The sequence below is a fragment of the Scardinius erythrophthalmus genome (genome assembly GCF_964197995.2).
Source record: "Scardinius erythrophthalmus genome assembly, chromosome: 23".
NCBI lineage: Eukaryota > Metazoa > Chordata > Actinopteri > Cypriniformes > Leuciscidae > Scardinius > Scardinius erythrophthalmus.
In genome coordinates this window covers 19,255,422-19,282,089 of record NC_138243.1, presented here as the reverse complement: position 1 = coordinate 19,282,089, position 26,668 = coordinate 19,255,422, and the positions used below count along the sequence as shown (strand labels likewise).

General features: G+C 36.5%; 1 protein-coding gene across 9 annotated transcripts in view; it reads right to left on the bottom strand.

Annotated features, from left to right (window-relative positions):
* Positions 1 to 26,668, bottom strand: part of dlg2 (discs, large homolog 2) — a 243,638-nt gene that overhangs the window by 211,053 nt on the left and 5,917 nt on the right. For all 9 annotated transcript variants that reach the window (XM_081354624.1, XM_081354630.1, XM_081354629.1 and 6 more), the window contains exon 2: positions 26,378 to 26,509. In XM_081354624.1, coding sequence (XP_081210750.1) covers positions 26,378 to 26,509 — 132 coding nt within the window. The remainder of the gene's footprint in view (positions 1 to 26,377; positions 26,510 to 26,668) is intronic.

Genomic DNA, 26,668 nt, shown 5'->3' with positions numbered 1-26,668 from the left:
AGGAGGGAGGAGAGGAGGAGGGGAGGAGGGGAGGAGGGGAGGAGGGAGGGACCAAAGGCATCATTACTGTCCGTATCCCTGTGTATTAAGTGCCAAGGAAGGCTCCGGAGCTGAAATCCAGACATGGTAAGGCGGTAGACCAATCACAACAAACTGGGCCGTTAAATTAATTTATGCACGTCCGGTTCGGGTAAGAAGTGATTCGGGTCGGGTTAGGGGTTGCACGACTACTGATTTCTGCTAGTCGATTTCTTATCAAAACAATACTCGAGTTACTCGACTACTCGTGGTTCATGCTACTGTAAATGAAAATACATGAAATAGCTAGATCTTATCAATAAACATTATTAATTCATAGCCTAATGCAACAATTACATGAGTAAACTCTCAAAACATTGTAATTATGACGTTTAGTTTTTAAATTTTCATGTAACAGTCTAAAGCCAAATAAATAGCCGTTCTTGCCTTTCATTTCAGACGTCTGCTTCTAGGGGCCGTTCACATATCGCATCTTTTTCCCGCTCAAGGTCGTCATTTCAAATGTAGGCGCGCAGCAAGCGCACTCATAATGGAAGCAACGTGGTGCGCTAGTTTTTCCAGGCGGGTTTTTCCTTCTCATCTCCAGAAATATATCTAGTAGTTGCATTGCAACGACAGACGCCATGGGAGCACAAGCGCTTGTAGGAGACAGCGGCACGGCCGCGCTTTCCACACGTTTTTAGACGCAATATGTGAACGGCCTCTTGCAGAGTTGGCCAAGTACAATATTTTTGTCATCCTTGATGAAATACTTCTGTCTGTTGGTGACGTTCGCCATTTTTAATTAATTTATGGTTAACGGACGCTCGAGTAGTCGATTGTTTCCGACAGCGTCGACTAGTGGTTGAAGTAGTCGATCTATCGACTACTCGACTAGTCTATGCAAGCCCTAGGTCGGGTACAGATTTTAGAACCCGAGAAGACCTCTAGTTAAGAGAGACTGAATCTCCGAACAAATCGTTTTTCGACTCTGAGAAAAATTAGGTAATTTGCAATTCTTATGTTATGAGAACATTAAAGTGTTTTTGACCTTGGATGCATGTAAACCTATTGTAGGAGACCTCCAATAGAAAATTAGGAACCTTTTAAAAAGCATAGGCCTAATAGGGACATTTTAAATTTATCAAAAGTAACAAATCTTTTGTAACATAAATGAATGATATTTAAATATGTTAAAGAAAAACGTCAATTTTAAATTGTAGTAATATTTCACAATATTTAAATTTACTGTATATCAGCAATTTTGCTCTTTAGATATTGGAATCAACATTAGGAATTCAGGCAAAAAGAGCAGTGTATTTTGGCAGATGGCTATAATAAAAAAATCTCATTGGGACAAAGCTGTTAAACAAAGGGTTTGTCGTCTGCTTATCGTGTATTGTGAATCTGTTCTGATGGAGTCTTGACAGCACACTTCTTTCCTTTAAAACATAATTATTTCATAGTGGATGGCATTCAATTCATATCTTGTCTAGAAAAATGATTAACTCGCTTTCACTGTTGACTGCACAAGAAAAAAAATTGACTGAAAAATTGCCGTTTGAAAATATTAGCTATTCAACATGACATAATTATCTTACTCTTGACTTTACTATGAGCATTTTGGACACTTTATGCAATAGTGAAGATTTTAGAACTACAAAAAAAAAGAGAAGAAGTCTCCAGTCAATTAGTCAGCTCAATCAGTTAATTAATTAAAGGGATAGTTCGTATTTAACCCATGATTTACTCACCCTCAAGCCGTTCGAGATGCATATGTCAATCTTATTTCAGACGAACACATTTTCAGTTATTTTCGAAAATGTCTTAGATCTTTCAGTGGTTATAATGTGAACCTATGGGGTCCACCTCATTCAAGTCCCAAAATGTCCATGCATCCTTCACAAAAGTAATTCATCCGGCTCCAGGGGGATAAACGAAGGCCTTCTAAGGGGAAATCCGTGCGGTTTTGTCGTAAAAAAATATACATATTTAAAACTTTATAAACGAAAATAACTGGCTTCTGGTAGCGGTCGACGCGCGTTCATGGAGATGGATGCTGGCGTATGACGTAGGACGTAGCGTAGGAAGCGTCGTGACGTAGAACGAACGTGACAGCGCAGCCAGAGAGCAGAGCAAAACAAAACTCTACGTTCGTTCTGCGTCACGACGCTTCCTACGCTACGTCCTACGTCATACGCCAGCATTCATCTCCGTGAACGCGCGTTATTTTCGTTTCGTTTCGTTTCGTTTAAGGCCTTCGTTTATCCCCTTGGAGCCGGATGGATTACTTTTGTGAATGATGCATGCACATTTTTTGGACTTGAAGGAGGTGGACCCCATAGGTTCACATTATAACCACTGAAAGATCTAAGACATTTTCTAAAATAACTGAAAATGTGTTCGTCTGAAAAAAGATTGACATATGCATCTCGAACGGCTTGAGGGTGAGTAAATCATGGGTTAAATATAATTTTTGGGCGAACTATCCCTTTAAGTGTTCATTGATTGCAAACACTCAGAGCCTCTAAGAAAGCTTCCCATTCATGGTGGACATAGTTGGCATATTGAATGAGGTCAGTTGTTGTTACATGAGCAAAAGTTTGTGCACCTGGTGCTGACTTGTTGCCAATTGCAGCCTAAACATTTTACACATGGTTGACAACAGTACAGGACTGGAAACAACTCAATTTACCAAAACACAGATAGTGTCAGCCTCAGAAAGCACACCTACAAACCACAGTTGGGTCAGCAATCATCTGTGCATATAGCACACATAACTGGAAAGCCAAACTGGAATGCCCTCTCATTCTAGTAAGCTGTAATCTGTTAGGCTGACTGAAAAGTTTTCTTTGAGTTAAACTGAATATCCACATATACAAACAACATACACTACTGTTAAAATGTTTGGGGTCAGTAAGAATTTTGTTGACTGAGCATTAGTAGACGAGAGGAGGCTTGGTCAACTACATTTTATCGGAATGTCAATTTACACTAAGTGCAGACAGCCTACCTTATTGGCAGAGTCTACTTACACGAACTCCGCCCACTGACGTCTGGTTGGGTCAGACAAAATTACGGAATACGCTGCATTGGCAATCATAGCAATAGCGTAGAGGTAAGGCGCATGGCAGAAAGTTTTGACGCAAATAGACCTGTGTTCAAATCCTCCTTTTGTCAAGCTCGCTCTACTTCCTCTCCTTATTCAGTTTTTTCCCCACAGAATATCTAGTCAGTAGGGGAGACTGGAGTAAGGGAATCATACACAAAATAAAACGTGGCATTTTCAGGAAGAAGCATTTCTCTCTGTTGTGAAAGAAGTTATTTATCCCCAAAAATGTCATGTTTAAAAATGCATAATGTATCCAAGGTCTAGGGTAATTTGGGCCAAAAGACAAACTTCTTTTCAGACCTCATATTTAGGGCTGTGTGATTAATCGTAATTGATTTTTCGGTTTAGATTTTGGCTTCCAACGATTATGAAAACACCCTACAGATGAGACTTTAAACCAAAGTCCTCCTGACTCTCTGTGGTCAATAAAAATCCCATGGCACTTCTCATAAAATGGAGGGGTGTACCTCCGGTGTCCTGGTGAAATTCCCTCTATTGGCCCTCATCAATCATGGCATCCAAATAATCCCCATGTACTGAACATTCTCTCTCTCTCTCTCTCTCTCTCTCTCTCTCTCTCTCTCTCTCTCTCTCTCTCTCTCTCTCTCTCTCTCTCTCTCTCTCTCTCTCGCTCTCTCTCTCTCGCTCTCTCTCTCTCTCTCTCTCGTGCGCATGTGCGGAGTGATTGTGGGAAGCGTGCGACTGCGAGTGAATGAGTGACGGCGTTCTTGAGTGAGTGCTTTAAACTTTCCTTCTAACTTTTCTTTCTTTTGTATAATTTTGCTAGTTAGTAGTTTGTAGCAGGCTTATTTTTAGTCCAGTCGTGTGGTGATTATGGGTTCAAACTCAGACGGTTTTTCAAACTTGACTGCCCGACATGGTTGCAAATGCATACCAGATGATTCGGTGTCGGTGGAAGATTGCTTGATAGCAATCGGAAATGAAATTGGTGCACAAAATATCTTGTCTGCGTCAAGGATGAATAAAGCTCTTGTTGTTTTTCTGAAAGAAGTAACTATGGTGGATCATTTAGTTGAGTGTGGTGTATCAGTGAGAGATAATTTCATTCCTGTACTGCCGCTGTCTAACCTTTCAAAAAAGGTTATTCTTTCAAATGTCCCGCCGTTTATTTCCAACGATATGCTTGAACGCATTCTTGCGCGCTACGGCAAAATCGTCGGTTCAATGAAGATGATTCCTCTGGGAATAAAAAACCCAGATTTAAAACACATCATGTCTTTCAGAAGACAAATTTTTATGATTTTGAGTGCTGAACATCAGGATTTGAATGTTTCAGTGAAGCTGACAGTGTTGAGTAAGGATTATACGATCTTCATTACTTCCGACACAATGAGATGTTTTGTCTGTGGAAAGCATGGACATACTAGACAAACGTGTCCCACAAAAAAGGACGCTGAACAAGTTAACAATGGGGATGAGTCAGTCACTGTTAATGAGCAGGTAAATCATACTCCTGATGAAAACAATGACAATAAAACTGTTCAGAACTCTGAAAAAGTTAGTGACAGCCTTAGTGAACTTAGTTCGTCTGGTTGTGTCGATAACTCTGATGTGGTCCCCATTGTTCCTGATGTATTGAGTGAAAATGTTGCTGGTGATCGTGTAGAAAAACAGGATGGTGCAGAACCTGTTGGTGCTGATAGCGCTGGGGTTTCTGAGCACATTGGAGAACAAGTGGAATTTGAGGGAGCGACGAATTTGACGGATTCACAAATAGATAACTTGTCGCATAATGAGACTAGAGATGGTTTGGAACATGATGGACGCTCTCTTTATGATTCTGACAGTGAATACTCAGATAGTTGTGGAGAGAGCATTGATGCAACCTCTCAAGGAAGTTCCACTTCTAAAACAAATGTATCCTACTATACGGTTGAACAGTTGAATCATTTTCTTGATTCTACAAAAAATCAACGGAGACCAAAAATTGAAAAGTTTTTTCCAAGTCTGAGGCTTTTCAATGAGTCATGTGCCATTGCCATGAGAAAAGCTACTCTAGAGGAGCTTGATCAACCAAAACGCTACCGACTTAAGAAATTCATGTGTGATACAAGAAAAAGAATGAAGACTCGATCTGCGAAAAACTATTAAGATTATGATTAGTTTTGTGGTGTTTGTGCTATTGCTCTTTGCATTTTTTTATCTTATCCCCATGACTTCATTTAATATAGGTTCTTTTAATATTAATGGTTGTCGGGGCATTGAGAAGAGAGCTGCATTATTTGATTATTTGCAGTTAAAGAGGACAGATATAGTCTTATTACAAGAGACGCATACAAATGTTCAAAATCAGACGCAATGGATGACCGAATGGAAGGGAAGAGCACTGCTTAGTCATGGTTCAAACTTAAGCGCAGGTGTTGCAATACTTCTTTCATCACGGGTAAATAGTCAAGCTTTTGTGTCTGAAATAATTTCTGGTCGGATTTTACGAGTGGATATTACTTTAGGAGATTCCAATTTTTCTTTTTTTAATGTGTATGCACCAAATACAGGGAATGAACGTATATCTTTTTTTGAAAAACTCTCTGAAGCTGTATCAGAAGTTTCCCAGGATAAGATTATTGTGTTAGGGGGTGATTTTAACTGTACTTTAGATCAAGCTGTGGATAGGAATCATGAGGAACCTCATGCTTGTTCAGCTGAAGCACTTAGGTCGGTTATTAATTATCATAGTTTTACTGATTTATGGAGAGACAGTTTTCCAGGGGTGAGGCAGTATACCTGGCTCAAACAGAACTCTAATGAAATATCAGCTGCAAGACTTGATCGATTTTATGTGAAAGCTAATAATCGAGGGAGATTTTTTGGTGTCTCTATTTCACCAAATTTCTTGTCTGATCACCATTATATTTCTATGATAGTTTCCGTTCCTTGTATTAAATCTTATTCTACATATTGGTACTTTAATAATAATTTACTCCAGGATAATTCTTTTATTAATGCTTTTCATTTTTTTTTTGAAAGCTTGGAAAGAGGAAAGAGATAGTTTTTCATCCTTAAGTCGTTGGTGGGATATAGGAAAAGTCCAGATAAAACTTTTCTGTCAACAGTATACTGCTCACAGCACCAGAGCCCTTAAGGAGAAAATGAAGATACTAGAACAAAATATACTTCAGTCTAACTTGCAAGCCAATAATGATGAGTCATCTTTCACATATGTTGAAAGAAATAAATTTCTTTTAAAGAATCTTTTGGAGGAAAGAGGAAAGGGTGCTTTGATTAGAGCAAGATATACTCATTTAAATAAAATGGATGCCCCCACAGCTTTTTTTTTGGACTAGAAAAAAAGTCAAGAGATAAGAAGTATTTTCATAAATTAAAACTTTCTAATGGACAAGAAATAACTGATCAACAAGAAATCAATGCTGTTGCTTTGTCTTTTTATATAAAATTGTATCAGGCAGAAGCATGCGAAGAATCAGTTGTAAATGAGTTTCTATGTGATCTTCCTCAGGTTTTAGAACAAGATAAAGAAGATTTAGAGAGTTCTCTTAATTTCTCTGAGATTTCAAAAGCTGTTTTAGAGCTGAATCCTGGAAAGTCTCCTGGGATAGATGGCCTGACAGCAGAGTTTTATAAATGTTTCTGGAACTTGTTGGGACAGGACTTTTATGAAGTTTTGTTAGAATGTTTTGATCAGGGGATTCTTCCTTTGAGCTGCCGAAGAGCTGTCTTGACTCTAATCCCTAAGAAAGGAGATTTTGGTTTTTTGAAAAATTGGCGCCCTGTATCACTTTTAACTGTTGATTTGAAGATATTGTCAAAGGCTATAACAAACCGATTAAAGCAATTTATATCAAGTGTTATTCATGAGGATCAAACCTATTGTATTCCAAAACGAACTATTTTTGATAATCTTTTTTTGATAAGAGATCTGATATCTATTGGGAAAAGAGATGCATTGAATATAGGTTTTCTTTCTCTTGACCAAGAGAAGGCCTTTGATCGGGTAGATCATGTATATCTTTTTAAATCTTTAGAGGCTTTTGGTTTTGGGCCCAATTTTGTGTCTCTTATTAAGCTTCTGTATAATAATATTTACAGTATGCTTAGAATCAATGGTTCCTTGACCAGCCCCTTTCCTGTAACTCGAGGTATAAGACAGGGGTGTCCACTTTCTGGATTACTATATGCCATTTCAATCGAACCATTGTTGGTTTCTTTAAGGAACAGATTACATGGTGTGAGCATCTCTGGTTGTCCAGATTTAACCCCTGTAAAACTTACAGCATATGCTGATGATGTCACTGTTGTTGTATGCAATGTTGATGATATTGACAATTTAACAACTTGCTTAAATTCTTTTAAAAAAGCGACATCTGCATGTATAAATTGGGAGAAATGTACAACATTATTGATGGGAGAATGGAGAGAAAATGGACCTCCTCAATTACCCTCAACAGTGTCAGTGGACTCGAGATGGTTTTAAAATCCTTGGCATTTACTTTGGGACTGATGAGTATATGGAGAAAAATTGGGAGGGACTTTCTGACAAAGTGATAGGGAGAATCCAGAGGTGGAGATGGATTCTTCCACAGCTCTCGTACAGAGGAAGAGCTTTGATAATTAACAATCTGGCAGCTTCAATGCTGTGGCATAAACTCACTGTCCTGAACCCTCCTAAAGACTTCTTCATTATACAGAAGGCATTTGTTGACTTTTTCTGGAATGGTCATCATTGGCTTCCACCTGGAGTCCTTTATCTGCCGGTAGCAGAAGGGGGACAAGGCCTCATTCATGTGGAGTCAAAGATGAAGGCAATGAGACTGCAAACATTAAAAAAGATACTTTATTGGACAGATAGAGTGTCTTGGATACCATTAAGTCTCATTTTGCTTCAAAATATGACCAATGTAAAGCTGGACAGACAGTTGTTTCTAATTGAAAAGTCCTATGATCCAGAAACTCGGTTGTCTTATGTTGACTTTTATGCATCAGTGCTGAAAGCATGGGGACTGTTTGAGATGACAAGAGATAACAATGAACATTATGGTATTCTTGAACCTTTGTTTTTTAATCCATTGTTTAAAATACAATCAAGTGTTTTGAATTCATTATTTGCAATGTTTTCTAAAGCAGGGTTAGTAAGAATTATTGATTTGCTTGATTTGCACAATGGTCAATGGAAAAGTGTACAGACTCTTGCTGACCAAGTTGGTCTGAGATCAGTAAGGACTATGGATGGTTTTGTAAATAGTCTTAAAGCCTCTTTTTCTACTGGATTCTTGTCCTTTTTAAATGAGTCTAATTATAATGATGCAGTGCCTCAGATGTTTCCTGTTTTAAAAGTTAGACCCAAAAAATTGGAAATAAATGTAAATGGTCAGGTTCTCTTGTTGAAGGGTTATGAAGCTTCAGATTTTCAATCCATTGGAAAAAAGACTTTGTATCAAATGTGTGTAAAAGATGCTCATTGTAAACAATTAAGGGAAAGAGTTGATAGCAAATGGAGGATTTATCTTTCTGCCCCTGAGGAAGTCACTCCCTCTTGGAGGCTTTTATATAAACCTCCAATACCAAAGAGAAGTGGGGATCTTCAGTGGAGGATCATCCATGGTATAGTGGCCACTAATAAGTTTGTTTCTAGGTTTAATGTATCGGTTTCATCAACATGTCCTTTTTGTAATAATACTGATGATGTTTTTCATTTATTTTGTGATTGTTTTCGTTTAGTGCCTTTGCTCGTTATGCTTGATGGAATGATGTCTAAACTTGGGTTTTTATTCAACAAGACATTGTTTATTTTTGGAAATAGGTATAGACGTTCTTGGCAAAGGGAGTGTAAGCTTGCCAATTTTTTGTTGGGACAAGCTAAACTTGCTATTTGGAAATCCCATCAGTGCAAGAATGAGAACCAAAATGTTGACTTGGTGATGTTGTTTAAAGCGTTGGTGAAATCTCGAGTAGTTACTGAGTACACATATTATCAGCAAACAAAAAATGTAATTTTATTTGAAATGATATGGGGTGTGAAAGAAGCAATTGTTACTGTTCATGAATCTGGTAGTTTGTATTTTCACTGGTAAGGTTTTTTATTTATTTATTTATTTATTTATTTATTTATTTATTTATTTATTTATTTACTTTTGGTCGTTTTGTTTGTTTGTTTTGAAATTGTAAAAGAAATTGTTTGAAATTTTAAAGAAAGTTGTTTCTTTAAAAAACAAATTGAAGGAAAGAAAAGAAGGTTTTTTTTAATGTAATGTTTTTTTTTTTTAGAATAAAAGCTTTTGAAGGTCTCTCTCTCTCTCTCTCTCTCAATCAAGGTAAAACGATTATTGTACCGCTGTTGCATTCCATCCAGTGCAACTTCCTTTTACTTCACAGCAGAGCATTTTCGTTCCTCCCTAAAAGCCCAAACTTAACATCCAAATCAGCCAAATAAGTGAGTGTTGTAAAGTGCTGTCTACTGTTGCTACCTTGCTAAACTGCGAGACGTGTTTCATATTAAACAGCGTTATTAAAAGCGCATTAAACAACAGAAGATAGGCTACACTGTTCCCCAGGCGGCTTTCTGTCTGTGTACGTGCTCTGAATAAGAGCCGAACATGGATAAGCAAATCCACAAATGTGTACACACAAACATGTCAAAATGCCTTTTTGGAAAGCATTTATGTAACCACAATGGGTTAGGTCCTAAGTACACGCGCGTGTAACAGTATATTGGATCCGTACATTAACTCTTAAACTGACAACAGCCTAATATCACTGCTGCGGTCTGTCAATAATAATCAAACTAACTTAAGTAGCTTTAATAAGGATAAATATGTTTAATGTACAGAAAGACTATGTAGCGTTATATGCAGTGCTATTTTACATTCTATTATTAATTTTTTTGTAGGCCATTACTCATTTTAATATTATTGTTAGTATATCTTCCTGAAAACCTAAAACAGTTTATTTAATTTGTATTGTTGTTCTGTTGTATTTATTTGTCCATTTTGTTTCTTATTGTATTGCTGACTGTTTACTTGTCTTATGTTATTATTTTGAGGACCTTTTTCTTACTTTAGTTAACCTAGTATTAGTTTTTGCTGAAGGATCAATAATTGTGAAATTTCACTGCACTCATATCGTGAAATAAGGCTTTGATCGGCCACCAATAATCGTGTTAAATAATCGTGATTTCAATATTGACTAAAAATAATCGTGATAATGATTTTTTCCATAATCGAAAAGCCCTACTCATATTTATTAAAAAACGGTTTCTAAAAACTGGGGTTCACAAACCCCTGATGGTTCATTAAGGAACTGCAGGGACTTTGTGAGTTGAAGATAAACTAATAATTAATAATTAATTAAATGATAAAAAAGTGACATCAATTTAAATAATTTAAAAAATAACAACAATCAAAATAAAAACATACTAAAAACAGATGAAATATTTTATTTGTTTGCCTATCTCACGTGACCATGACCACCATAACCAACATCAGAACATGCGATAAACATGTGAATGTGTTGTTATTAGCTTATTAGGGGTACTTCAAGTAAATATTTTAGGTCAAATGGGTTTGACTAACAAAAAAATGATTTGTTATTCCTGGATTTAAGTTATTTAAAAAGTGTTGATCACCATAGAAGCACAACACTTTAAAAAAGTACAAATTGTCTCAATATTGCAAAGAAAAATATTCAACATTGGTTGTAATTACAGATTGTGATGGACCTGATTAGCTGTTCAGAGTGCATCCATCTTCAGTAGAGCTATGGGTTTAGGTATTATCAGGTATCCAATACCACAAGGAAATATCTTATCTGCTTGGTTTCCAAGGCAACAGGAAAGATTCATATTCGTAATCACATCGGTCTATGCATGAACTCCCTTTATTTCCAACACAGACCAACCCACAGAAGCACAGAGAAAAGTATGCACACACACACGCTCATTCACACGCTGCAGATCGGCAGCTGTTCCACTCTTATGTAATGGATGGATGGTGTGGGCTCAGGGCTGTAATCTCACTCCTCTCTAGAGAGTGATTATTCCAGCTCCTTTTGCTACCCACCACTGCATAACACACACACACACACACACACACACACCTCCTTATCTCCTGACGCAGACTCCCGCCTCTGTGATTCTACATGATTCATAAAATCACTTTCCTTTCTGAAAAAAGCCTTTGCACTGAAATGTGTTACAACTGACACATATAGAGCTGTTGTAAAACATGAGTATTCTGGGTGGCGATTTTTGATAAATTCATTTACATTAGTATCCAAAAATGTATCCATATCAAAAGGGATAATGAACCAAAAATAACAGGGGGAAATGATATGTTTAGCATAATGTTCATGCTGCCTCTATCTATACAAATGTGAATAGATATTAAATTATAATGTTTGGGTGAGCTGTTCCTTTAAGTTTAGGTACAGTGCCACTAACAATCTATAAGAAATTAATAGATTCAATAGTCTTATGGAAAATGACGATGATTCCCTAGCAATGGTTTAGTGAGCTGCGAAGAAATCTCAGGACTGCTACAAATGAGATGGCTCATATTTATCATTAGCATCTCACATTTAGAAAACTGAAAATGTTTCTGTTCCAAAACACCAGTAAATTGCTCCCACTCTTTACTCTAAATACTGATGTGACAAGAAGAACAGCTTGCCTCTTGGTCTTGGCATGCTGCCTCTGTTGGCTTTGATAATTCTGCATTTCTCTGCTTCACCAACAAACTGATGAATTAATCTGACTAGCTGTAGCTGAGATCTGTCCAGTGTTAAGGCCCATTCACACCAAGGATGAGAACTAGAACGATGAATATTAAGTTCTAAAAATCAATCTAAATATAAAAGAATAGCAGAGTCCACACCTCAACTGTGGCGATACTTTCAGAAATAATTTTTCCTGCTGATAAATGATCAAATATTGAGCCATGCAGTCAGAATCCATCCTGCTTTCAGAGATCATTCAAGCATTTAAAATGGCAGAGGACAAAACTGCACTGTGTGTTTAAGATAAAATAGTGTGCTGGTGTGGACACTAATGAGTTATTATAGTTATCTTCATAGTTAACGTTCTTTGTGTGGGCCTTTAAATGTTATAACGGCTTCATAACTGCGGAAGCCTCTGGGTTTATGTCATTAGAGTGTGCAAAACATGTTCGGTTGCGACAAAGAACTCAAATTATACAGTTATACAAAATGGATGCAAATCTTTTCATGCACTAACTGATACATCTAAAATGTAGTAAACGTTTTTCCCTCCCTCACTGCGAAAATCCTGGAACACCAAATCTGGAAGTGGAGCGTGACAAAAGGTTCATAACAGCTGATGGAACACCATCAGATACAACATACTGCCATAAGCAGTTATGGATATTCTTAACTGGTCTCATTTGCTGTAGCTCTGCCTGGTGCTCTGCTAAATTTAGCTAAATTTATGCTGGATTACATCACTACCTTTACTCATTCGTCTTCTGGAAACAAGTTTTTCTGTTTGAGGAACTGCAGACTGCACACTGTGACACCAGTACCCTTTCTGCTGAAGGCCTGCGTTACCATGGACACAGGCAGAGACTGCATATCTCTCATGATATTTATCTCAAAAGACTACGACAGGTGTACATCTGACTTACAGAGTTGCCTTACACTTCCTGTCCTTCATAATTACATCCTCATCCAACACTTGTTTAAAAGGGCCATTTCAAAGTCAAGGAGAAAAGTTTTAGTAAAATACACATGATCAGAATGTGATTCAGTATATATTATTTTAAACACACTCACCAACTGATATCAGAAAGCATTGTGTTTGAAAGTTCCTTCAATTATACATCACAAAGAAGTGGATTCGTAATAGACACAATGAGCCTGACGGTGAAAAGTGGCTTGTTGGCTTTTAAAACTACATTAATATTTTACAACAATGACAGTATGGAATATATGTATTTAGATGGCATGAAATTTCCTTAAATATAAATATATGACTCATTGGTGCTGTCAAGCCCTATATTCTCTGACCAGACAGAACTAAAGAGCTCCCTCTGCTGGAAACAGAGTCACGACAACAGATTGAAAATGCCTTTTTTTTTTTTCCTTTCTTTTTTTTTTTTTTTTTACAATAAATGCCTGTATTTGTATAAATATAATTTGACCAGTTAATTGCCATTTAAAGCAGTGGTTCTCAACTCCAGTCCTCGGGGCCCGTTGCTCTGCACATTTTGTATGTCTCTCTAATTATCTGACACACTCAGTTCAGTTCATGGAGTCTCTCCTAATGAGCTGATGATCTGGTTCAGGTGTGTTAAATAAGGGAGACAAACAAAATGTAGTGGGTCCCTAGGACTGGAGTTGAGAACCACTGATTTAAAGCATTAGAAATGACACTGTAAATACTATACTTTTTTTTGTTTATTTCAAATGCTGTCAAGTTTAGCGACAATCTTTGTGCTTATTTTAATCTTTTGCTGTTATTTTATCATAAATATTCTTATTTGAGATACTGTTTTAAACCAGATTTTTTGATAATTGACGATTAACACAAATATTGTCCCATATTCTTGTTTAAAAATGAGTCACTACCAAAATGAGTCAAGAAAACATTATTGTTGTTGTTGTTGTTATAATTAAGTAATAATTATAACTAATAACTGATTTAAAATATCTCAAATCTTTCATCATGACCAGTTTTGGGGGCCTGATGAATCATTTATTCTGTGAAAACACATCGATCTGAATCAAACAGGGCTGCGTTTTCCAAAAGCATCGTTGCCATCAATGGTCTACGATCAACTTAGCTCGCAATGCTTTTGGGAAACACAGCCCTGTCTGATTTCAAACAATATATCCACAAAGTTCCACAAGATGGCAACATTATTCTCTTTAAATGAAGAGGATTGGATCCCCGCTGCCATAAGCACAGAGAAACCGAGGTGGGCTCAGCAGTTTTTATGTGGTTGAACTCTAAAGGCTAAAGTAAAGGAGCTAAAGGCTTGGTAAGGAAAATATTCACATTACATTTGCATCTTTAGACCAGCAATTATATCTTCCTAGAAACTCCATTGTCCTTGAGGGCATCTAATCATTTCCAGCCAACTGTTTGAAAGGCAGTGCCACTGCCAAGACTGGTACTCAACCAAATGCATGGGCATCACATTTCAGTAAACACTAGCTTATAATAAACTCAAATCAAATAAACATGTAGGCTGCCTATTTATAAAAACACAAGGATTTAAAATCTTAAAAGCACTTTAATAGAATAGTGCTTTTTTCATTTACTCACAACTCCAAATTAAAGTTTGTTTGTTCATCATCATTTTCAAAGCTTGACAGACATGGTCACTCTGAACTTTCTTTGTATGGGCCGAGTAAAGACTCAAAATTCTACAGTGTTCCACAGAAGAAAAAACAACATACAGGAATAACATACAGTAAGGGTTAGTATTGGTGACATTTTCATTTTGGGGGAAGCATTATTTAAAGCTTGTAAAAAATATAATATAATATTAAATAAATATTGAATAACATATACTAATTAAAATGGACAACAGTACATGTCGTTCTCCAAATTTTCTGTTCTGAACAAATAATAAATGATAAAAAACAATAAAATCAATATGTTAATTTACCCTCTAAATTTGAATATAAATTTATTCTTTGTATTGGTGTAACGATTCAAAAATGATATTTTTATGCCAAGTTCCATAGCCAAGAATGTCAGTTTGCAATATTTGCATGATTGGTCATACACTTTTTTAGCAATATTCATATCAGAGATCACCTAACTTGAAAATTAGTATGCTCAAAAGATTTTTCAAACAGAACTGCAACATTAACATTTTAACTACGCTCAGGCACGTTATCTAACAGCCTCGATGCATACACAACCCGTAACAAGAGGAAGACAGTGATCTCTGTAACATTAAGATGAGATTATGTGACCCACTGGTCCTGTTAGTGTTATTATCTGGAAGAGCTTTACACCAATACCTTTAATGTCGCTGTGATCTATGCTCTCATTAATATAGCTTATACAACCTGCAAAAAAACTAGTAAACTAATTATTAATATAATCACTCAAGACGATCAGTCACTTTCTTCACAACTCTCAAAATGTTTTTCTCAACAAATGTAGTCCAAAACCGCACTATAAGCCACTGATTTCAGACAATCACTGACGAACGAGATTATCCAACACTGACCTGTAAATCAAGCCAACAGTCTCTGACAAAAGTCCTCACCCAGAACCCTCCAATTTGAGGCATGGCTTCCACCACCATGTGAGGCACATAAACTCACATCCACTTGTTTAGCGAAATAAACAGGACCAGATGAGTGAGTGAGTGAGTGAGTGAGTGAGTGCTAGGAAGACCAGATTATTCTACAGCAGGGAAAAAAAACACATACAGTATATAAATAAAGCCAGACTAATTTTTTGATGAGTGTTCTGGAACTCTAGAAACTCTAGTAGAGCAGTAGTATTGTTCTAGCCATGAAGCTTGGTCCAAATACAGACCGCTATTTGCCATCCGTCCCCTGGTATCAGGAACTCCCCTCCTGCAAGAGTAACAGATCTGATTACAGTTTAGCAGCAGGAGCAAAAAAAAAAAAAAAAAAAAAGCTTCTCGTGGGACGGCCTCTCTGTGAAACAGGAGTGCGCCGTCATGGCTCTTCTATTAAGAGAGCAGCGTCCAACCTTGTTCAGATGACAGTGACAAATAGGGCCCATTAAAAACCTCTATGGAACAAATTGGCAGACTGTGGTTGGTTTCCCGATTAGGCCGCAGCGGCTCAGTATCTAAAGGATTCCAATGAGCAACTGTGATGGAGAATATTAAGCCAGGAAATCTCAGACTCTAAAAAAAAGACAGAGCCATTCTAGAGAACTTTTGATTCAAACATTAAAATATTGTACACATAGTGTCATTAATTAACACAGCCATTCCATTTTGGCTTCTTCAACTATTAAAAACTACTAGCCTAAAACTACCATACTATAATGTGCCTTAAATCAAAATCTCAAGAACTTCAGGGTTCCAACTTCCAAATCAACAAAATCTCAAGGTACATTTTAGAACTTAAAATGTTTCATTTCTGTTTTTTTTTAAATAAACGTCTAAAATGAACCTGCACATGCAGAACAGATTTTCACAAAGTTTCTCAAAGCCTTAACAGAGCTGCAAACTCTCACGCATTCACCGTGAGACACACGCAATTTACACTTTTCACATGCTCTCACGCCACACATCCATTTTCTCACGCACAGAAAAAAATCGCGAAGCAAAGAGGACACGGAGACCGACAGACTAGACAGAGCAGGTTACTTATGATATAAAAAAATCTCAGCTCTCAGATTCTGTCAATTCTATTACGAAATTCAAACAATAAATATCGTTTTGCCGCTTGTAAATGTGACGCGACAGATCCCTAGCGCATGTGAACCAATCATCTCTAGCTAGTAAATAAAACATGAATGAACACTGTTGAAAGATACAGTACAACTTACTGAAATGTATATTCCTCATACACAATATCAACCAATCAATCAAACAAACAAAGGGGTCAATAAAACAGCTGGAGAACAATTATGTCACATAACACTTACCTCAGGAAAGCCATTTGATGACCATAATATAGGCTATAGCACGTTAGTTGGCTAGAAAAAAAGAGCTATGGAGAGTATTCTGCTAAATATGTGTACTATATTACATATTTATTATATTTTTACTTATATCATTAAATAAAGTTGTTATTATAATAAAAAAAACGCATTATATTTAATTTGAGTTATTTTTAACCTTAAATAATACTGCCAGCTGATAGGGCTCTCTGTATGTTTACAGCATTTGGTGAGTTGTTTTTTTCTTGAGAAAAATTAATGCCTATCTTGTGTAGCCTACCTAATATTTATCCAAATGAGTCAATATTAAATCAAATCACAATAATTGAATTGAATTGAAATAATAAAAAAGCGTAGCTTACAAGAAATTGTACCATGTAAACATTGTAACATGTTGTCACTAAACCTAATAAAATTCAGTTTAGTTACTAAAATGTTTTGACAATCACAATACACTTATTGTGATGCAATATTTTTTTACATCCCCCCAATCCCCCCTAATCCCACCCCCAACATTTACTCACTCACTTCCTTCCAAAGATGTTTGACAAATTTTTTTGTGGCACATAAAGGAATTTTTTTGAGTTTTTATTTTATTTTTTATTTGTCTATACATTGGAAGTCAATGTGCTCCAATGTTGTTTGATTCTTATTGTTCTTTAGGATGTTTTCTGTGTTGCGCAAACACATACAGTTTTGGAATGACATGAGACTAAGTAAGTGATGACAAAAAATTCCTTTAAATGTTTTTATGCATTCAAGTCTGCAGTATTCCATTTAACACTTTTCACCATATTTAAGTCCATTTCCCAAAGAATTTGAGCAGAAAATGTGTTTACATATTTCATTGGGGATGGCCAAGCTAAGATACCACAACACTATGTTCAACAACCTATGCTGTCAGGTGTAAATGACTGTCAGAAGGGTGTGTGTGTGTGTGTGTTCCTGGTGATTGGTAGAATAGGTTAAGTGGTTAAGAGGTTGCACTTCTCTGGCATGATGGCACACCCTCCAGATTACGCTCATGCTAATGCCTTCTAAGATGATTACAGCTATTTCAGGAAGTGACCTCAACCTTTAATGGCATTTTATTGGAAATCAATAGAAAGGGGACAAGTTTTACAGATCTTCACAATTGTTTACATTAGTTTGTTTTTACATTTGTAAGTATCAAAGACGCAAGCTTAACCCTCTGATGGTCTTCGTTTAGCAGTCACACTGGGGGCCTTCCCGGTCATAAATGACCGGACACCTAAAAATGAAACTTCCTCCATCCCAGTAAAAACCAATGCAATTTATTTTTGTTCTATAATATTTATTCTTTTTAATTTAGAATTTTGAGACAATTTGATTGAACTTATTAATATTTATGCAATATTTATAGTCCATTTTTTGCCATTGAAAAAAATGTTTTTTTTTTTTGTTTTTGTTTTTTTTAAATTCTATGCTTTATTTTCTGGTAAAATAGAGACTAGGCTTTCAGAAAAAAAATAAAATAAAAAAAAATTCATCAATTTACTAATCATAAAATTAAATAAATCATGTTATTGCATGGGTTTACCACTAGATGCCTGTATAGCTCTAAATGGAGATGTTTGTGAATTCTAGTTGTTTTTGGACCAAATTACTTACTTTTAAGATGTGGATTGAATGTATTTTTTTAGAAATTCTCAAATAATACTTTTTGCCAAGTTTTATAACATTTTATTAATTATTATTTTAATAATTTTAATAATTATTATATTAATTATATATACATATATTATAATTATTAATTATGTTATGTTTTTCACTCTTGATGTTTTAGAGCTTCACCCCTTCATTGCTGAGCATTTTTTTTCTGCATCGTGGCTGATTTGTAGAGAATTTTTGTGTTTTTGTCAATTTCCCATTCATTTCCTATGGGGGTAATTTTGACCGAAGACCAAAATCATAACTAATTTTTTTACGACCACTTAGCATGCTCGGATCATGAACTCATGAACTCTCTTTTTTTTGTGTGTTCACATACCTAATGCCAGAAAAGTCACCAAGTTTCGTAATATTCCGATGAAGCTGTGATTTTTAAATATTCAAAACAGATTTTTGTAATCTGAATTTATTGGTGTGTATGTGTATAAAAGTGTGTTTGTGTGTGTGTGTGGGTGGGTGTGAATTTTTTGGACTCTTGATATTGTAGAGTGTCACCCCTTTACTGCGGTGTACTTTTTTTTAGAATCGTGGCTGATTTGTAGATTGTACAGACAAAACTTCAGAGAATTTTTGTGTTTTTGTAAATTTCCCATTCATTTCCTATGGGTCGGTCATTTTTGACCGAAGACCACGAGTGTGACTATTTTTTTTACGACCACTTAGCATGCTCGGATCATGACCTCAATTTTTTTTTGTATTCACATACCTAATCCCAGAAAAGTCACCAAGTTTCATAGCCTTCCGATGAAGCTGTGATTTTTAAAATTTCAAAACAGAAAATTATTCGGTCAGAAATGACCGAGGACCATCAGAGGGTTAATATAGCTGCAAGCAGCCATCACGGAGCCATGCTCTTCCAATGTTTCCATGGGTTCAAAAAGTAGCTAAAAATACTTTGGTTTCAAAACTTTAAAAGTAACTAACAAAGTATTCTTATAAAGATTTCTTGCTTTATAATGTAAGATGTTATGTGATCAGCATGATGAGATCAATGGGTTCAAAAAGTTGCTAAAAATACTGTTTTGACAGAACATTGGTAAAATGGTTCGGGCAAAAATGGTTTAATAACATATTTAAACATGCTTTTGTTTGGAAATTTTGTAGCCAAGCTTAACCCTTGTGTGGTGTTCATATTTTTGTTACTCAGCCAGTGTTCGTGGGTCTGGTGGACCCACTGCATTTTTGGGTTTTTAATTCAACACAATCAAAAATGTTATGTTAAAATACTCAACAGATGTTTACTTCATCCCAATTACAAGCAATATAAACAGCATATATGGTCAATATTTTCTCTTTACCTTTGTAAGATCACATTTAAGAATTGCAACCTCGTGTGGGAATGGCAGGAGTAGAAGCACAAAACTCACTCTTGCACTCTTTCACACTTACACACAATCTCTCTCTCACACGCACGCACACACACACTCATGCAGACACATACACACACCCACAACACACACACCCACAACACACACACAGACACACAGAAAACACACACCCCCCCACACACACACACACATACACATGCACATACACACACACACACTCACTTGGATATGTGGTGTACGGTCACTCTCCATAGGCATAATGGTTTTTCTAATGTACAAACTGTATAATCTATCCCCCTACACTAACCCTACCACTAAACCTACCAATCACAGAAAACTTTTGGCATTTTTTGAATTTCAAAAAACACCATTTAGTATGTTTTAGTATGAGGACACAGATGTCGTCATAAACCATGCAGGCCCTGACAGGAGGAGGACAGAGTAAAGGTACACAGGACCTACAATTTCCACACTTTTATTAGCCCCGGGTCCAGTGGACCCGAACATCCTGTGTGTAATATAAATGTGTAGGGGGGGTGTACAGTGTGTTTTCATTAAAAATGTGTTCTGATATATATTCCTCACAGAAAATGAGCCAAGGCCAATGAGTCTCAGTTTGAAAAAATAATTAATTGTATCATTTTTCTTTTGATAAAAAATGAAAACGGGTCCAACAGACCCGAACACCATACAAGGGTTAATGTGTCACAGAGATGACAGCCTTTTGTTTTGATATGGAAGAGAGATTCAAGGTGAGAATGAAAAATGTTAAATGACAGAAAACAACAGTTAATAAAGAGACAAATAAACTCGTGGGGCAAAATTTGAAGGAGGAGTAGCAAAAAAAATGTTTTTAATTTGCTTCAATATGGCATACAATCACATTGCTGGAAAATGACAAGTGAGATACTGTCGGAATCAGCATAGACAAAGGAACATAATGACATGAAATCTTGAACGATGTTTTCAAAAGTTATGCAAAAAACATTATATCTCTGGAACACAAGGTGGCGCGGTGTTCAAACTTTTCAGGTACCTTCAGGACATGCCGATGATGATACCTACAGAATGTTGTGCCGATATGACAAATTGTTTAAAATATGTTGCAATCAGGCGCGCTGGAAACTGTTTCATGCGAGGGGGGCTGGGGGCTGAGGGCTGGGTTGGAAAATATGTGACGTCATTATGTTGTGGGGCTGACGACAAGACATGAAATTTCTCTGTACTGTATATGTATTGTAGCCATTAAAGAAAACATTTAGTTTCATATTTATGTTTAAATATTATAGGCTAATGTTATTTTTTTAATTTAATCAATGTTTATTATGAAAGTGAGCATATGCAGCATGAGAAAGATAAAGATACATCATGAAATGTGCAATATGACTGGAGACATGGAGTGGGTAAGACATGATTTTGACCACTTCATTGTGTTTTGTTTTGTAGAAAGACTATTTTTAAAAGATTTTCGTTTTGTATAAATTGTATCTTAATTTTGATCAATGTTTTATCAACCAATTGCCTGTATTTAATAAATAAGAAGCAAATATATAGCAGACAATGTAATAAGGCGCCGGCACAATCACTTGCATTGCACGTGAACTGGTGGGCGCCGAAACTCAGCTTGTGCATCACAGATTTGAGAAATATAGGCTATCTATTATAGAAAGCTTGAAATGTCTACTTTTAAACGAAACTATTCAAAACGAAAAGAAATAGGCTACACCCTGATTATGTAATCCATATGAAATGTGCATTTCTCTCTGGCGTTCATGGCGAGTCCGCATCGCTAGGGGTGTAACGATATTCAAACCGAACCGAAAAACCGCGATACAACAGCCACGGTTCGAACCGCGATACTCTCATGTCGAACCGAACGCGCCCCGCCCCCCGCCCCCTGCTGCCCAACTCTCACTTCACTTTGTCACAAAACTATTTTTTCTTCCTTGACATTTGATTAAATAGTAATTAATGAGTACACTTTTAACAACTAATAAGAGCTGTAGTTTTAATAAATATTATTATAATATTATTTATTAAATAAAGTGCATGTCACGTGATTTCGGTGATCGATCACGCTCGGGAGTTTACATACGCACTTCAGGATGGCAACTCCACGCCACGGCATATTGTGATTGAAGACCCTGCGGTCACAACCACTGACTGATATTGATACAGCAGCAACAGCAGCAGTGCTGATCACGAATCTTGAGAATGATCACCGACACCTGTCATCATCTAATATGATGACATATCACAGCTTTTTTTAATCATTGTTTGATTTGCGAACATAATCCTTTGCCTTCTGGCCGCTTCCGCTTCAGGCCTGACTCGTCTCGCGCTAACGGTAATTTCCTTTCACTGTCCACGTTTTGATTTCGGCAAATCACTTTTGGCGAATGCAAACAACGTGATTATTGTTCATGAGTCCAACATCCAGCCACGCAAGAAAACATGCAATCTACCTGAGGGAATAATATGCTCACAAAACATTTCTGATTATTATTTGTTTAAAACGGTTTTGTTCCCCCCCTCCCACCCCCCCAGTATTCTTTGATGAATGTAAAGATCATAAGATATTTATTTGAAATAGAAAGCTTGTGTAACACTATAAATGTATTGTCACTTTTGATTAATGTAATGCATCCTTGCTGAATAAAAGTAGGCAATTACTTTCTTTAATTACTTTACCCAAAAAATAATCTTAACCTCAAACTTTTGAACTGTAGGCCTATGTATAATGTTAAAAAAGCTTTCCATTTCAGATAAATGCGGTTATTTTGAATGGTGGTTTGTTTGTAATGTGACATATATTTTTTTGTATGACATTAAAATTATTTTTAGAATTAAATTGTACATAAATAGGTTAAGCAATACAAATGTGTTTGTCTGATAACCTTTTAAACATAGCCTATACTTAACTACAGTTTGCAGACACTGAAATTGTGTACATTGTGCGATACAGTAAATATTTTGAGTGTCCCTCATTTTCCTATAAAGAACCACAATTGTCCCGCATTTTACTTTTCTGAAGTTGGCAACCCTACTCAGGTGTGCAGTTTATTTCTGACTAGTCAGTGGAGACATTTAGGCTATTTCATTTTAGTTAACTCAGGTGTGCTAACTGCTCTAAAGAAAACATGAAGCCAATGTATAAAATTAATAAAGTTAAGTTAAATTATTGTTGTTGTTTTTATTAAGTTAAAAGTGAATCTAGTGTTATTATTGCTGGTGGTGCCCTGCCATGAACCCTGCCCCCACAGCAAACAGAACCGAACCGAACTGAACCGAACCGTGGCTCCAAAACCGTGATATGAACCGAACCGTGGCATTGGTGTATCGTTACACCCCTACGCATCGCCAACTTCATCTTTGCAGCGACACAGAAAACACCAGTTTATTAATAAACAATTAAATGTCTCCTTGCTATTTTTGACACATTCATACTTTTGCCAGTTCTTTGTGGCAATCTTTATGCGTGCGGCCGTGTGCTTGAGTGCGGCTATATTATGTAACTTTAGTCGGAGGCAGCCCTTATTCCACATATTTTTGAACCAGCAGGCCATTCTGGGTTGAGCGAGCAACCCTGAGCGGAATGAGCGAGGGAGCGGAATATTCAGAAATGTGCTCTCCGCTCACGTGCTCTGATCGGAACAAAGCATGACAAATTCAAACTTTATTTCATTTTCTCCGTAGCTTGAACACTCACTACATTAGGCATAAGAGAGTTAGTTAACGCTGTCCATTTATTTATTTTTATTTCACGTTTTTAAAGTACAATATTATGTTAGTCCACCGCCCCCCCTACTTGGGGGTCCTGATGCTATGACGAGGGGGCTGCAGCCCCCGCAGCACCCCCCTTCCCGCGCTACTGGTTGCAATTTATGACCAAATTCAAAATGGCGGCCCAATGGTTCGTCCGATTGTGGCAAAATCCATATCCTCAGATTCGGCATGACACAAGGCCATAGACACATGACGCATGGCATGACATAGACAACAAGATCATTATTTTCTGACAAACTGTTTAAAAGTTATTTGCAAAAAAAAAATTCAGATCGCATGACTTTTGGCAAATTTGGCATGGACCCCCAGATTATGGTTCTGATGAAGCCTACCAATTTTAGTTTTGATAAAAGTTTGGCCGAGATACAGCATCTGAACACATTTTGGGTCAACTTCGTTAAGTTTGAGACATCATAACTTTAGAACAAAGATGAATAAAAAAATCTGTTTGGTCATTTCTGTGCAGCTCAGTCCAAAGATCATCTGAGCCGATTTTCATAAGAATTGGACAAAATTTGAAGGAGTTACAAAAACACTGAAGACTGTACTGTACATACTTACGGTTCATAGGCTGCCATAGACTCACATTAATAATTAATGATTTCAAGAGGGCAGCAAAGTACATAAAGACCTGCTACAATCACATCAACTTTTTCCAATTTATAGAAAGCAATCTGCACAGAACAGATGACAATCAAAAGGTTGAGGTAAAGGTCAGAGAAGAAAAAAGGATTTACAGATATTACAGTATAAAAAGGAAATAGATATTTGTGATATTTAAATCCCTGCCCCCAAATCATCATACCATCGCTCAAGCAATTATAAACACAACTATGATCACACTGTTTTTTTAATAATGCAATTTTTCTGCATGACTAATTCTTATCCAACTCATTAAAGGCTTTTTGGAGTATTAAAACCTAGAGTTTAAGTCATAGCAAGCATAGGGCCCGATTCAAACGTCACAATGACAAATGTCGCTAAAAGATAAGGAAAATACTTATTAAAAGAAATTCTGCAAAAGGTTCCTCAATGTGTTGATGTTAAAACTTGCATCATCGTATTTCTACCAACTGCCATTTAAAGCAAAAGCTGTGATTTTTTTACATTTTGACAAAGCATGAATGATTCCCTATACATTCATGAAACTCAATAGAACAAGGCAACTATATAAACAAAGCTATTTGTTTAAAGGAATAAGAAATACTTCATAAAGTTACATTTCTCAAAAGGGAGCAAAGGCACCGAGCTAAAACATCAAAACTTGTTCGAAAAGACAGGCTGCTTTCTGAGTTTCTTTGCTAATTGATTGAATGAACCTTTGCTTTAGACCAGAATAAAGATTCGACATCTCTGTGAAAATGTTAACAGACTGTGACAGCACAGTGGTCCATCTCATTACAGAAATTATGATTAGACGTTATATTACAGAATTATCAAATGTACATTCTATATTCAGCTAACGAAGTGTCTAAACATTTAATAACATGCTAAGAGGAAATCATGAAAGTCAAAACCACCAATCTCTAGTGCTCACTAATGCATAATAAAAGCACATGAGAGCATTTGTCCTTAAGCTTTATTTGACGTTGAGTATGAATAGATGAGTTAAACCAATCAAGATTCAAAACCAATCTGATTCTCTGTACACAAAAGACAAAAGCTTGTGGAGATTTGGGGCTTATAAGGAACACGTTTAAAATACCAGAGGCACAGGGAAGCATCTCCTGCCACATCAGCAAGGTTAAAAATAACTTTATTTCAGGAAAAAAAGCCCTAAAGCGGCAGAATGTGCCCACTGCTTAAGAATGAACTATGAGCAAATGTCACATCAGCAGACAAAGCACATGCAATCTTAATGGAACAAATAATAGAAAAGAAAACATTGACCTTAAAGACTCAAAAACAGTGTTTTAAACAGCCTCATTATGCTATTTTAAAGGTTCCTAATTTTGTATTAAAAAAAACACCATCATGTTCTCAAAATATACATTGTGAATCACCTAATTTGTCAAACAGTCTGAAAATGGTTAGTTAGAAGATTTAGTCTCTTTAGCACAACACGACAAACCTTTATCTGAATTTCAGCTCCGGAGGCTTCCTCGCGCTTGATACACAGTGATACGAATGACACCATTGGTTTTTCTGTGTAGTAATGGTGTTGCATGCTCGAGATCGGCCCTTTTAGTGAAGCTGTTTAAACTCAGAGTAGCACAGTTTCATTCCACTTTCGTTTCGTTTGCCATTTGATGTTTCTCATATGCAACATAAAAGGCAGCTCTTGTCAGTTGGGCAACATGGTGGTCGCACCAGTGCGAACTCTAACAGCATTTAGTCCCACCAGCAGGAAAAAAGGGTTGTACATTGCGACCATTTGGTCGCAGTATGTAGCCCTGCCTCAGCTACTATCGTTTGAGGGCGGGTCAAAGTAGACGTCATTCGCGGACAGCCAATGAAGACCATAGGCTGGCATTAAGCAAATGTGTTACTTTGTTACGTATAACTGGTGAGACTGCAATTGCTGACGACTCGTTTCAGCAGTTTAGAATCCATTTTTTTCTCTTAGGAGACGTGCACTTCGTTGTTTAAAACTTTGCAGACATTTTACATTCACAAACGGCTCTATTACACATTGCATAAAAGGTAATATTCGGGGCATATAATTGGAGCATAATTAGGAGCACTTTAAACAAGAACAACAATAAACATCAGAACACTCTAGACTAAATTCAAGTAAATATCCAAAATATTTAGGGAATGCTGCTCAACAGTGAATCTTGTCTTTTCATTTACCTATTTTGCAGTAAAAGAAAAAATTGCACAAAAAAGGTTCTGAAAATATATGCTTACCTATGAGAGCCTGAAAAAGACTGCTTTTGAAAATGCCTGTGACTCTTAAGATGGCAGTTTTGAGCTGTTGTTCCTCTGGTTTCTTCAGTTTGGAGCAGTAGTCCTCCATGAGGCTTATGGCCCTGGCTGTGTCTGCAAGACAGAATAAAATAAAATGTTATACTACTTGCCTGATTTTTATTTTTTTACACATTTTTTACACATCACACATAAAAGGAATTGCATGAAATCAAAACTGACCCTCTATACTTAATGCACATTCCTAGTCAAATTATGACTGATTCATCAATG